Below are 15,121 nucleotides of genomic sequence, written 5' to 3' on the forward strand. Positions count from 1 at the left end.
ACAACTTTTCTCTTTAAAACAAAAGTTTGCTGTGCTCAAACTAAACATCCCTGTGAGTATTCTGTGCATACTCAATGCAGTAAGGATACTCTCTTCAGCTGTAGAACGGCGACAAGAGTCGGAACCTCTAAACTATTACTGATACTAATACTACATGGGTGAAAACATCCAAATAACCGGATCAGAGCCTGGTACGTTCGCGGGGAGGGGGTGGAAAGCTTGCTCCCCCCGTAACATGGTCAGGGAAGACGTTTTCGGTGGGGTACGCCCCGCACTGCTCCAGCCTGTTCGCACCTGGGGTAAGCAGAAGCAGAAGCGGGGTGCAGGCGGCTGCAGCCCCACCGCGAGCAGCGAGGGGCCGTCCGCAGCCCCGGGACGGCTGCGAAGTGACGGCCGGTGTCACACGGGAGAAAAGGCAAGGGACCGGCCGGGGTCCGGCAGCCGAAGAGCCCGGCGAAAACTCAGCCAGGGGATCCGCGAAGAGCCGCCCCGGAGCGCTGCTGGCACCGGCGGGGCGAGGGAGCCGCAGCGGGCCGGCGGCAAGGGCTGGGGAGCGGCTGCCGTCAGGAGAGCCCCCCGGGCAGCGCACGGCGCCTCCGCCAGCCGGGGCGGAGCTGCGGGACGGCCCGCGGGGCTGCCCGAGCCGCAGGCACCCGCCGACAGCGCGGACGAGCCACGGGCGAGCGCCCGCGGAAAGTTCCCGGCAGGTCCCGGGGGCAGCACGGGCAGCTGCCAGGCGGGTCCGGCCGGCTGGGAGCCGCTGCCGGCGGGCGGACAGCAGCCCGCGGACCCTTACCTTGGATCGCTCTTTCACGTAGTACTTGCCGAGCCGGCTCCCGCAGTACATCACCAGCCGGTCTATCAGCGTGAGGAGAAAGTTGATGGCCTCGCAGCCCTCCTCCGTGCCTCCGATCCACTTGATCTGGTCGCCGCGCAGGTGCCGCTTGGCGACCCCGCGGCTGGGGCCGGCCAGCTGCCCGTCGGCCAGTTCCCCGTCGCGGTGCATCCGCTTCACCCGCTCCAGCACGCAGTCCCCAACCACCTCCCCCAAGAAGTTGTCCAGGTAGCAGAAGCCGATGTCGTGCAAGCAGGGCACGACGTACTCCAGGGCGATTCTCTCCAGGTCCAGCCTCATGATGTGCCCCAGCGGCATGGCGCGGCGGGGACGGGCGCGCCGCGGCTCTGCCGGCGCCCGCGCTGGGAAGGGATGCCCGTCGGGCCGCCGTCCGCTCCAGGCCGAGCCGGGCAGGGGCTCCGCCGCGGCGCGGGGCCAGGCGAGGCGAGGTAAAACTTTCGCTGCAGCGGGCTCGGCTACGCACCGCGGCCCGGCGCTGCGGGAGCGGCGGTGCTGCCGAAGCCCTGCGCTGCTGCTACGGCCGCCGGCGCCCCGGCAGTGTGCGGGAGCGGCCCGGGGCGTGCGGGAGGGGCGCGGGCAGCCCCCGCCCGCGGTAGGAGGGCGGCGATGGCCCCGCGCGGATTAATCCGCCGGCTACGTGCGGGATGTGTGCTCGCGCCGCCGCACGTGGGCGGGGCCGCGCCATCGCCCCGCCCTCGCCCCGCCCGCGGCAGCTCGAACAGCCAATCGCGTGGGGCGGGGCGGGGCCGGCCCGCGGGGGAACGCGCGGCGAGGGCTCCCACACGTGCGCGGGGGGCGTGGCCCGCGGGCCCGCGCGCCCCCGGAGTGGGCGTGGGCAGCGCCATTGAGGAATTCTCCCCCGGCATGTCGGCTGCGACCCCCGCCAGCAGCCGCCGGGCCGGCCACCGCGCCTCGCCTCGCCTCGCCCTGCTCCGCCGCTCCGGAGCTCCCGGAATAGTCCAAAGCCAAGTTTGCCAGTGCCCCGCCGGGGCTCTCCGACCGCCTCTTACCTCCGCCTACCGCAGCGGCAGCTTCAGCACCCGACGGAACTGTTGCATTAAGCGGCAGATACAGTTTTTTTCTGGGCGAGGAGTGCACTGCGTTATAAAAGGCTTACATGGCAAAACAGCACTTCCCTGAATTATTTATTCCCAAAGAGCCCGCCGGGTTGCTTGGCTCTGGTAGCAGGAAACACCTCCCGGACCGTCGGCGGCTTCGTGCCACGACGGGACAGCCGCGGTCAAGCCGTGACAAACTTCGTTCCAAAGCCAAAGTCGCCTTTCCCCGTGTGGCCTCTCGCCGGTAGCGCTGTCCTTGCGAGGCCGGCCAGGAAGTACGGTCCCGCGGTCGCCGCTGGGTCTGGTCCGAGCGAGCAGCATGCTTTCAAGTAAAACACCTCCCGAGCAGCGAGCAGCGAGCAGCCGCTCCACGGGCTCCGCTCGCACACGCAACGCGCCCGGGATGTGCTAAACAAACAAGAGAAGCCGCCACAGAAACCAAAACCAAAGCAAAGTCACGTTGCGGAGCGGTGCTGCCTGCGGCCAAGCGGGACAGGGTGGCGGTGCCTCAGCCGGTGTTTGAGAAGTTACCGATATCACATGCCACACAGCCCCGCAGCCGTCCGTGTGCCCAGAGCATCCTTCCTGCTCGGCGGCCACCGGTGCTGTCCCGCGCGGCCCCGCGGAGTCCGCACGCACACGGACACACGCACAGACACACAGACACACACACAGACACACAGACACACAGACACACACACAGACACACAGACACACAGACACACAGACAGACACACAGACACACAGACACACAGACACACACACAGACACACAGACACACAGACACACACACAGACACACACACAGACACACAGACACACACACAGACACACACACAGACACACAGACAGCCACACACACAGACACACACACAGACACACAGACACAGACACACACACAGACACACAGACAGACACACAGACACAGACACAGACACACGCACAGACACACGCACAGACACACGCACAGACACACACACACAGACACACACACACACACACACAGTTCTGCGGGCAGACACAGACACAGACACAGACACACACACACACACACACACACAGACACACAGACAGACACACAGACACACAGACACACAGACAGACACACAGACACACAGACACACGCACAGACACACAGACACACACCCCCGGCACCTCCAGGGATGGCAGCGCGGGCTGAGCGCCGCCCGGCAGCCCGCAGGACTCGGGTCTGTGTCTGTGTGTGTGTGTGTGTGTCTGTGTATGTGTCTGTGTGTGTGTCTGTGTGTGTGTCTGTGTGTGTCTGTCTGTGTGTCTGTGTGTGTGTGTGTGTGTGTGTGTGTGTCTGTGCGTGTGTCTGTGTCTGTGTCTGTGTGTGTGTCTGTGTATGTGTCTGTGTGTGACTGTGTGTGTGTCTGTGTATGTGTCTGTGTGTGTGTCTGTGTGTGACTGTGTGTGTGTCTGTGTGTGTGTGTGTGTGTCTGTGTGTGACTGTGTGTGTGTCTGTGTCTGTGTCTGTGTGTGTGTCTGTGTGTCTGTGTGTCTGTGTGTCTGTGTCTGTGTGTGTGTGTGTGTGTCTGTGTGTGTGCCCCGCACAGCGGCACGGCACGGCTTCGGCACATTTCACCCCCAAAAAAGGCAAAATCTCTGCTGGTTCTTTTCTTCCCCTTCACGTCGCGAATCCCGACGGGAATACAAGCAGTCCGTGCTGCTGATACTGCTCGAGCTGCAAACTCCAGGCCCCGGCATAGGCAGGAGCGGGTCACGTATTCCACGTTTGTTCTCCTTGCATCCAGTGGTATCTACAGTGCATAGAGCTAAGCACAGGTCTAATCCTCTAAAGTTATTCCCTGACAGCTCCGTCGAGAGCCAAGCAATATTACATCAGATAAATTCATATGTGGTGAGATATGGACTGATTTAGGTACGCACTTCATATTAAAGTGGGGTTATAATTAATAAGTTATAGTTCTGAATCTTATTAATCTCTTAATGCTTATCTGAAAAATCAGTCACATGTGATAGCTTAAAAGCAGTTTTCATAATCAGCAAAGGATACAAGATTAGTTCAACTGCAAAATTTCAACGTCATGAAATTAGGAAATATTGCTGATGCATTATTGTACTGTTCACACATTTTTATTATGTAAAATCTGTTATGTGCCAAAACCCTTTGATTTTCCCCTGTTCTTGTTTACACACACATGCAAACATAGAGTCCTGTACCAGAATCAAGTATTTGTAGACACTGAATTTTTAGCCTTTCTATCAAGTGTAATGATGCCACTTTGACAAGTCAAGGGCAGAGGGATGCCTTCTGGCAGTAGCTGAAGTTGGTCATTACAGCTTCATTTCTCTCCCTTTAAAAGTATGAAATTTCAAGTTAGACTGATGCCAGATCTGAATCAGAAAAAGTCATCTTAGGGAGTTAGAGATTTGTCTTAGAAAACTGAGTCCACAGCCCCATTGCAGAGTGATGTTCACAGAGCTGTAAATACTTTTATTCCTCCAGCACTGATGCCATGTCTTCCTCAGGAGGGCATTCACTGCCCTTTGTTGGCAAATCAGGTTTTCTGGTGGACAAAGTGTTTTGCCCCTTGAAGCATGATGTGCTTTTCATACTAGCATTTGCAGTAGCTGTCAGATGCATTACTGTTCCATGTGAAGATAAAACATCAGGAGGAACAAACTCCAAGGGTAGTGATTTTATTTTTATTTACCGCTGTTATTTTACCTCATCTCTTTGTTCCTTAATGATGATGATAATTCCCCTTGCATGATGATAATGAAGGTGTGTGAAAGAGATTGTGATTGCTTAGGTTAGAAACTCTCCATGCATACAGACTGCTCCCAGAAACAGTTTTCATTCCATCCTTATACTGGAATGAGTTTGTAACCCAAGCAATCACAGCCTCTATCAGGCATCACCTTGATCATCACCAAGCAAGGACATATTCCTGCCTAGCCCACAGACACTCTGCAAGAGCTCTTTCATTCCCCTTAAGTGTTCCAAAGCTGAGTCGAGAGATGCCAGGCTGCAATTGTAGTAATTCCCAAGCCAAGTCATGAACTTGCCAATAAAAAGGCAAAGCAGACCTCAGTGAATACTATAGTATATGAGAACCACTCAGAAGAATAAAAGAGCTGGAACAGAACCAGACACTGAACTTTCCACAGCACTTCTTGTGACCACTCCACTGCTCCCCAAACAAAGCTATCACAGATCATGTACAATATAAGTGTTGCACAAGGTGCAAACAAAGGCATGAAGGTGTGAAACCAGGAAGTCACAATGTCACCTGCTCTTTTGGGCATGCATAAAGTTTGTTTACAGTGCTGTGTATCACAGGTATGAAAGGTGCCACCACATTTTAATTAAAATCCTGCATCATTCAATTATATATGAGCAATCCCTCCGCCATGTAAAGCTCTATTTATCCTTACAATGTAGAATTATTTTTTTTTGCCTGTGTTTTCTTATTTTTCATTTCATCTAATTTTGAAAACTTCCAAGTTCTGCATATCTGTTGCTTTCACTTCCAGTATGGCACACACTAGAGTTCAGTAGACTAAATCAGGACATTAATATGCTGGCAGAATGATTTTAAGGAGATTTGTTTTAGAGAATTAGGATAATTGGTGTCAATCAAGCCTGGATGTTTGTTATACACTAATGCTATTTTTTTTTTTTTGACAAGAGAATTTACAGATTAATTGCTTCACACATTTTTAGAGCAGAGAGTTTTAAACACTTTGAGTTTTGTTTTCAGATTTTTCCTGCTGGAAAGCCACACTACTTCAGTGCCAAGGGCTGAACTGCAAAGGACCCAGCAAGAGAAAGGGAAGAAAGGAAGAGTATTCTTTATATCAGTGAGAACCTGTAAAATGGTACTCTTAAAACCTCATAGCATGATAGAGCTGATGTCTCTAGTGAGAAAATAACTGAAGTTCTGCCTACAGTAGGTACTTTTCTGACCATGTTGGTATGGTTGTACAAACCCTCTGGCCAAGGGGCAGGTAGTGTTTGCGCAGGGATGACACACCAGTGCTAGCACAGCTTGCTATGACTTCTTAAGAAGTCACTAACTCCACCTGCCCTTCCCACCCGTCTGCTGCAGGTTTCAACTTCTCCTCTGCAACACTGGCAGAGGAGAATGTTTCTGCCTCAGCCCCTTCAAAAGTGCCAAGTCCAGAGCCTTACATCCACCTTCACGGGGAGCTGAGTTTTACACAGAAATAGCTGAGGCATCAGCAGCTGCACCATTCCTTTGCCTGCTGTGCAGGTATCAACTCATGGCAGAGCACCTGTGTTTTGGTGTGATGTCTCCTCCAACTGCAACCACAAGACTTGACAGAGCTTCTTTGTCAGCACCCTTAATATTATGTCACACTGGAAGCAGAGTGAGGGCAAAGGTACGTGTCAGGGCTTGAGCTGACCTAACAACTCATTCAGCGCCTTTTCCCCCCACACCTTTCTTTGCACTTGCTTTGGCACACTTTGGACTCCTTGATGGCTGATCTCCTTTGCTAAGGTGGCAGAGAAGCAATTCTCACCAAAAAAATAAAGAGTCATTTGGGGAGTTAAATTATCTTAGGTCCAGTGGGATGTGCTGGAAGGATGGGAACCATTGGGACTGACCCTTTTGGGCAGGAGTGAACAATTTGATAAGCAAGAAGGAACACCAGCAGATTACTCAGAGCCCCATCCACAACTTCTCTGAGCAACCTGTTCCAGTGCCTCAGTAGCATCACAGTATCACCTGCTGGAAGTGTTCAAGGCCAGGTTGGATGTGTCTCTGAGCAATCTGCTCTAGTGGGAGACATCCCTGCCCAGGACAGGGTTTTTGGAACTAGATGATATTTAAGGTCCCTTCCAACCCATGGCTAGTTTGTTGTTTGACTAGTTGGAACATCTGCTAAAGATTGCCTTGTTTGTAGTGGGCTGAGTATCTGATGCACCAGCATCTTCCAAATCATCTGTTTGGGAAAAAACTACACTATAAATGTTGTTGTGGCTAACAGAGCTCAGCTAGCTGTCAGCCACAATCAAGTGTTTTATCAAAGCTTTCCTAGAGCAGTCTGGGTGAAAAATGGCTCTTTGGGAAGTCAGATTTCCAGCTTCCTGATAGGATTAAGTGCTCCTATCTTGTTCCAGCAGCTCCTTAGGAATGCCAGACTTTAAACTTGCAGCTTTTACTGGCCTGTGGTGCATCTCTTGTAGAGCAGTGGATATTTGTGGCGTGTTGTCAGGTGCTTGAGAAGTCGTGGGGTGTTCCAAACTGTCCTGAAGGGAGTTAGCAAGTGAGCAAATGCAAGGAGAGCAAAGTTGTTTAGTAAATTCACTTCATGCACAGTCTGACAATATTGCACTAGGCAGTTCATTTTATGGCTATCAAGTATCATACTGTCAAGAACTTGGAATTAAGTATGGCTATAAGGGTAAAATGGCAACTATTGAGACTTGCATTATGTAAACAGAAAAGTTCAATGTGGTTAGTAAATAGCACAAAGAAGGGAAAACAAATTTTGAGAGTATAATATTTTTGTGAAACAACATTTCAATGAATTTTAAATTGTTAACATCTTTGTAGGAATCTGTGCAGATATCCATGTGTATATTTCCATGTTTTAGGGAGGTTTCTCTTACCTTTTTGATTTGGATTAATCAGTTAAGAACTTTATCCAATGCAAGTACTTTGTTTGAAATGGAATAGAAAATTACCGTAGATAACATTATGATTAATTTAAAATTTACTTCCTTTTTAAGTAGATGTTCCTCCCCATAAACCATATCCCTTTCTCCCAAGTGTATCTCAGTGTTTCTGGAATTAAACAGTAAATCCTGAAAAATCCTGAGAACAGTAAATCCTGAAATCCTGAGAAATAAGTCTGGCCCAGATAGTGTATTGTAATAAAATAGAGGATATGTCCAGGAAAACAATAATCCATGATCCTTTGATCAGAATACTGGAACCATAGACATGTTAACTGCGTTGACAGGGATTTCAGGCCAGAGAATTATAACATTGAGAAACATAAATTTTGACAGACAAGAAATCAAAGTTCTCAATATTAAAAAGATTTCTACTGATAAAACCAGATCTCAAAATATTTTCTGTGTCTTTTCTTTGTCAAAGACATTATCTGGTCATTAATATAGATGAAAAAGAATGCCAGAAATAAAGTGTTTAAAATATCTTCCCTGCTGGTTTGCAGTTGTTGAGTTTTCACCTTTCTAGTTTTCCCATAGGTTCCAAGGAAAACAAGAAATAAGTATGTGATGTAAACAAAAATCAGAGCAAGAATATACTTGAAGATAGACAGTTCTAGGGATCAGACTTGCCACTTCGCCTGTTCTATTAGTTAATGAATGAGCAGTCATTTATTATCTGGGTTTTATAATTAAAGTCGCCACTGTGCAATTGTCAGTAGAGGCAAATTTAGTTTCTGAGAAATCTCTAGCTGGCAGGAAAAATTACAGTTGATTTCAGCAGTTACTGAAATGCCAGTAAGATAGTAGAGCTGTCTGTGTTGGGTTGTTGTTGACCTTTTTCTCTGGATGTTTTGTGTGTGTGTGGTTTGGGTTTTTTTTTTTTTATTATTTCTTTAAGTAGCTGAATCAGAGACAGCAAAAAACCTTATAAGGGAATAAAATCAGAATTTGGTTCTTCTTAGTTGTTTTGGGTCAATATGAATACAAAAATAGTCTTCAACATGTGGGGAGTGGGGTTTTGCTTTATCTTATTTCATCTCCTTGCCTTTTTATTTAGGAAGCTCTTACCTATGAGTGGAAAATTTTTAAGCAACTTAGTGAACATACATTTCAAATCACATGCCTTATCTCTCAAGAATTATGGTCCTCCATTTTGACTTTAGATTAAGATATGATACAAGTTAAACAAATAAACAGAAACCAAGATTTGGGGGTTTTTTTTAAGTGCTGGAGTGAGATGTTAAAATGTTTCTAGACTACTTAAAATAATTTAAGCTGTGTGTTTCTGCCCTTTTATTCCTATCCTATAAGTATAGGTCCTTTATACTAAAATATAGACTTTTTTGCACCAGAAAGATAATAAATCCCATAAAATACAAGGCATAACCATTTTATTAAAAATAGCCTTTGCATTTTTACAGAAAGTTCACAATAAAGTATTTTGGATTTGGGTTTCTGTCCTACAAAAGTTATACAAATGTAAGCTTTTTCTATATTTTAGGTTTGATGATCTGGAACAGATGTCCAAGCACTTCGACATCTTACCCTATATATAATTTCTCGAGCTATTCTCCTAATCATAGCATGCAGAATTGATCACTTACAATACATAATTAAAGCAATTTTTCCTCCTAATGCAGAACCATGATAATACCATTCCCTAAATTCTCTTTTGAATAGCTTGCTAATAAAGCTTACACAAAAGATTTGTTTTCCTCTCTTAAATTAATTTTTCTCATATAACTCATCTATTTTGTAGGACATTTGCCAGATGTTACTCTGAGCAGTAGTGCCTAGGTTTTACTTTGGCTTCATAAAATGTAAAACGCATGTTCATGTAAAGTTATAAAATTGATATTTTATACATATAAACAATTGTGGTGCCAGCCTTATAGTAAAACTGCAGTTAGTTTGTCCTGTACACAGTTCTAAATGCCCTCATGGCAGGGCATAGAGTTTGAGCTATTTAAAATACGACTTTCTTTTTTTTTGTGAAAAAATGGAATCAAAATCTTGACATTCATGCATTTCTGAGGATCTTGAGGGTGGCTACAGCTTGTTCACACATATGATTTTCTGATGAGCAATTTTTTTTCTTATTGCAATTTTTTTCTGGCTCAAGTACTGATAGCAAGTGGCTATGCAGCCACATAATAGCAACAAAAAATCAATGCTATTAGGTGATTTTCATAAGCTAAGAGCTAACAGCAGAAGTCACAGTAGTTATTGATCACAGCTTTCAGCTCATGTTAGCCAAATGCTATGCTATTCCTCTTAAACCTGTAAGTTCTTGTCCTGGTGTTTAGAACAGTGTGCACAAGGCTTTTCCATCTCTGACATGAAGCTCCAACTCTTTGCTGGCCAAATTTTCACAAATTACTTGTAACTCAACAAAAAAAAACAATACTTGTAATTAAAACTTGCCTTTCCAAACATACTTTGCTGTTTTTCCAGCTAGTTTCCAGTAGTGTCTCCCCAGTAAAACTTTCTAAAGGCAATGCAGAATAGAAAATTCAAACCTTCATATAGTGCATTAAAAAAGAAAAGACTCTTAAAGGAATCATAAGTATTGTGGAAAAATACTGCCCATATATTTTTTCATAAGTGTTGAAATTCTTTTTTGTGTCCTATAGGAAAACTTAAATGGAATTTGTATTATAGGCACAAGATGGTGACTTAAGTGATAGATCAGGTGGTTTAATGGAGAAAGGCCTTGTGTAATGACTTTCTTGCCCATTTAAAGCAAAAGGAGTGAAAAATATCATAACCAAAAGAGCTGACCATTTATTTCATTCATATATATTTAAAGCATTGATTTTGTAGATAAGCCAATGTTCCTACAACTCAAAGCAAGTTACTCTTACTTTATTGTCAGAATGACTTTAATTCATGTTTTTCATCATTCTTCCACAGAGGTTGATGGTAATGTTTTTTTCACTGTCTGACAGTGAAATGTTAGCATGTCAGGGTGCTAGTATGTTCAAATAAAATCCTTGGATATTGCTACCATAATCTCTCCTTTGAAGAGGGACATTTTTGTCCCCAATATTTTTTTTTTTTCATGAGGGATCTTTTAAACTGCCTTTCCTGTACAGACATTGCAGCAATTAGACTCAGTTGAAAATGTCATTCTTACTTAATAAACAGATCAATCTCACTTTGCAGTTGCTTCATTGCCTTTCTGGGGATTTCCAAGTCAGAGGGTAAGTAGCTATTTACTGCCAAAAACCTAATGGGGGTTCAGAAGCAACCTCAAGGAAGCCAAGCCTGGACATAACAGAGCAACACCACCTTTGGGAATGTGGGTGCTCAAACCAGAGAGGAGCAGCTAGTATCTTCAGTGGAGATTTACCTAGATTATTTGATTTGATACAAGTAGCTGCCTTACCCAGCAACTGGAGTAGCCAGACACATCTTCAAGGCTTTATGTCTCTGCCAAATGAGCCTCTACATGACTCATTCTTTAGCAATTTTCTGAAAAAAAATTATTTTTTTTTTCTGGATGTATGGAAGAAATATAAATAGAGACTACCCATGACTAAACTTGTTTTCCCATTGTGTGATTGTGGATGGAAACTTCATCTGGGCTCTTATCTGCACCACTGTGCTCCGAATGATCAGATAGTGTGATCTGAGGAAAAAAATCCTGCCTTTAAAATTGTTCGTTTTCTCCCTTCCCTAAGGAAGAAAGATGTGTTTATGTTTTGCAAAGATTTTTGGCAAATGACTGCACCCTTAACTAGGAATTACTGATGATGCCCTCTGGCTTGGGGGTGAGGAATCACCTGAAGAGATCTGTGCCACATTGCGCTGTAATTTTCGAGGTTGATTACAGTCTTTGCTTAGGCTTGACCTAGGCATGAGTCTATCCTGCAGCCCCAAGAGAGTATTCTCAAGGTCATGTTATATCCCAGGAGCTACTCTGCCTTTATTAGTAAAAGCAAACTGCCTGACAAAAAATCCACTGGAATCTTGCATGTGACCTCAGCCAAGTCTTGGGGGAAAAAAGAGGTTTCTTCAAGCAGATTTATTGCTTTTATAGAGGCCAGATTATCAATAGGTTACAGTGTATTGATCCTAGAGTGGATTGATTCATGTTCATCTTTTTTCTTGACATCTTTATTATAAATGTCTGTTTTTTCCATGAAATACAGAAAAGATGAATCAATATTTTAAAGATAGTCTTTAAAGTAAGCTGCTGTTACATCAACAAGCTGTCTGAGTGTATGTAAGTAATTAAATATGGGACCTGGAGTAGATAGAGCATCAATGATAAGGATAGGTTGATTTTATAGAGAAAACGGGATCATCCTGTTAACCTGTCTGGTATCAGCAACACATTTTAGTGCAAATGAACTATGCACTAAGAAGCAAAGAACATAGATAAGATCTGGGTCTCAGCATGCATGCATATTTAGATATATAATAGCCACACTGTATACTATTTTATGCTCTGGGCTCCACAGTGGTTTCAAAAGGCCTTAAAGGTCAGGGAAAAGAAGTTTGCTTTGCAGGGTCATGGCTGAGAAAGTAATGCAATCACAACAGAATTGTCCATCTGAGCATGGAAATTATGCCATGAGAGTTTACTTTGCTCCAGTAGAAGTGTTTGTGCATCCCACCCATATCTCTCTGGCACTGACACATCCTGCTGGCGTTTTGGCACACTCTTTTCTAGTAGTGCAAACCCCTCCCAGTGGGCCACATTAGAGCAGTGGAAATGGTGACTTACACTGATAAAGGCACCTCAAGTCATCTCATCCCACAGTCAAGTGTCTGGTAAATGTTTTGAATGCTGCTATCCATAATTACCCGTAATTCAAAGACAAAGTGATATTAAAAGACTTTTTATATTATGAGATGCTACATTCGCACTTCTATTCCCTGTCAAGGAACATGAACTACATGCTCAATAAGGTGCAGAGAGGAAGTCAGGGATTGTTTTGGATAGAAAGGCGAAGTACAATAAAGTGAAAGCCCAGAATTGGTCCATGTCCAGCCCTAACACAGAGCCCAGATTCTCACTCAGATGCCTGAACTTCTATTACTCCACAAGAAACAAACTCAGCTAAGTATTTAGCACTCATGCTCTCTGTCAAATTCCTGCAGCATAATCTTGAAGTCAAAATAATGTTTACTGCATTGAAATTTTGAGTAAGCAACTCTACCATCACCTTCCCAGCTGATAAAAACACGTATGAGTGAAAATGTGGGAATCCTATCTTTCTTCCAGTTTATTCACTTGCTTTCAAATTATATTCCATTTCCTCTCTAGCAAGAATTTTTTCTGATTCTCCACTATCCAAAACAAACAAACAATCAACCTCCAAAACCCCAAAGATTTTCTTGAAAATAGATCAGAAATTTCCTCAAACTGACTGAAATCCTTTTATAACAGTTCAGTAATTTCTAATGAATGTTCTCCTCTACCTCACATAACACCCAAAGGCAGCTAATTATTGCCAAAAGCTGAATGCAAGAGCAAAAGGCAGTGCTTGGGGAGGCAGCATTTTCACCTCAGTGATACAGTACACACTAATTTGTTGATCTTTTTAAAGCATGTGAATCAATCCGCTAATGAAAAGGATTTAAATCATATGAAGTGTATTATATAGTATTTTTATGACAGAACTAATTTTCTGTAATGCCATCATATAGAAAAGTAGAGGAATAAAATGTATGATAGATGCATGCAAACCACACTTACTGATTATGTCACATGTGGTCTGAAACGTGATGCACACATATAAGCAAATTAGGGAGAAGACATCTAAGATTGCTTACCAAAATTCAATTACATTATTTCCCAGATAACATTAGTGGTTTTTAAGTAGAACAGGATTGTTTTTTTCTGCTACAAACTCAGTCTCAGGTAAGTGAACTTGTGTGTGCACCACCTACTCTCTTTTTTGTTCACAGACTTGAGTAGTGGATTGTGCCACGCATGTTTCAGGCCATGCTCTGTCTGTCTTTACATGTGATAAAAGTACAGCAAAGGCAGTATTTATTCAGGGAATGGGAAGTAGCAGCATCCTCTACAGGATGATGTTACAGTGCTCTAAGGAGCTTCTCGGGCACTGGGGATCTGCTCTGATCCCCCAGCGCAGACACGCTGTGATGAACCGGGAGAGGGAGAGGGAGAGGGAGCTACAGAAGCCTCTTGGCAGAAGCCTCTAACAGCTCACTGGAGGTAGCCACACTCAGTCCTGTAGTTTATAGCTATGGAAATCTGTTAGCACTCATGTATTTAAAAGCAGTATTTCACAAGATGCTTAACATTTTGCCAGCACTGCACACAGGAGGAAGCTGAATGTGGCAAGAAAGGAAAACGTTCCTCGTATTATTCTACCAGCTCTTCAGAAGGCTGTAAAATATATTGGCTTAATATTTTCCCAGCTTGTGTCTTAACACTTAGGGATTTCTCTTGAAAGACATTCCCTCAAGGATTCTGTCTGGAATAGTTTAACATCCTTCACTAAATACTTCTGCTCACCCTTCCCTGTCCCTTTAGATCTGTATTCCCAGGAGTTTTACAATACGCTGATCTTGCACAGTAAAGAAAAAAAAACCTCAACACCCAAGGCCCTAAATGGACTGTTTGCTTCAAGGCTCTAATAAAGTTTAAATATATGTTTTTCAGTGGTGAAATGTAAAGCAACTAGGAACAATTATCTGTTCTTTGTTTTTCCAGTTCACCCATAACCTCAAGAAGAAAATTTCTGCAATCTCTTACTACCCGTTTGAAAAATTTCTGGTCAAGGTTGGAACCATAAGAGAGGGAGGGGAAAAAAAGAGTGGTGGGCATGTATTTTGTAATCTTATGTCAAGAGACCAACAAAACACCTTACACAAATGGTAAAACCTACAGTATTTAGGGCTTCACAAGGAGTGGTAAGCAATTCTCCATTCTAGTATGGCCATCTGTCGCTCCACTGGGAACGGTGAGAAGAACGACACAGACTCTCTTGTGGAGTCGAACTGGAGAATTTCTCCCAGTTTATTGCTTCAGATCTTTTTTATAGACCGATATGTGAAAAGTACAGAAAAGAAAAACTCTTATTGGTTAGTAAACTAACACATCACCATCACTAGTCAGTGGGGTTCACCACCCCTCGACTTTCTCTTGCAAGAAAACAAGGAACAGACAAACAGCACCTGCAAGGCTGTTTTCTATCTCTGAGGATTGTTTTAATTCCTCCTTATGATTTCCCAGGCCACTTTCACAGGCAAGACTGAGAGTTATGTGGCCTGCTATTCCACAGGCACCAAGCTCCCTGCTTCACAGTTAGCATCCATAGCCATCCAGCTGGAATGGCAAATAATACTGAAAGACATGCAGCTGGATGCAATCTGGACAAGGAAACACAAGACAGAGCTATTGTAAACTTCAATAAGGAATATGTTGGCAATGACAGGAAATATAAGGCCAGACTTATAAGAGCCAGGAAGGCAAATCATTGCCACCAACGAATACATACATCACACTCTATCAAGTCACCTCCTCCTTCTTCTATGG

General features: G+C 44.7%; 1 protein-coding gene across 2 annotated transcripts in view; it reads right to left on the bottom strand.

The window, feature by feature from the left end:
- The window catches only part of EGLN3 (egl-9 family hypoxia inducible factor 3), a 28,850-nt gene extending 27,299 nt beyond the window's left edge, over positions 1-1,551 (bottom strand). The window contains exon 1 of one of the 2 annotated variants that reach the window (XR_015288341.1): positions 90-1,504. Coding sequence is in view for 1 of the 2 variants with exons in the window: in XM_086894099.1 (XP_086750225.1) it covers positions 797-1,153 (357 nt within the window). In the remaining variant the exon portion in view is untranslated. Of the gene's footprint in view, positions 1-89 lie in introns of both variants that reach the window. The other variant, XM_086894099.1, reaches the window with a different exon arrangement.
- Between the last annotated feature and the right edge of the window lie 13,570 nt (positions 1,552-15,121).

The sequence above is a fragment of the Cyanistes caeruleus genome, chromosome 6 (assembly GCF_971803275.1).
Source record: "Cyanistes caeruleus chromosome 6, bCyaCae1.hap1.1, whole genome shotgun sequence".
Classification (NCBI taxonomy): Eukaryota; Metazoa; Chordata; class Aves; order Passeriformes; family Paridae; genus Cyanistes; species Cyanistes caeruleus.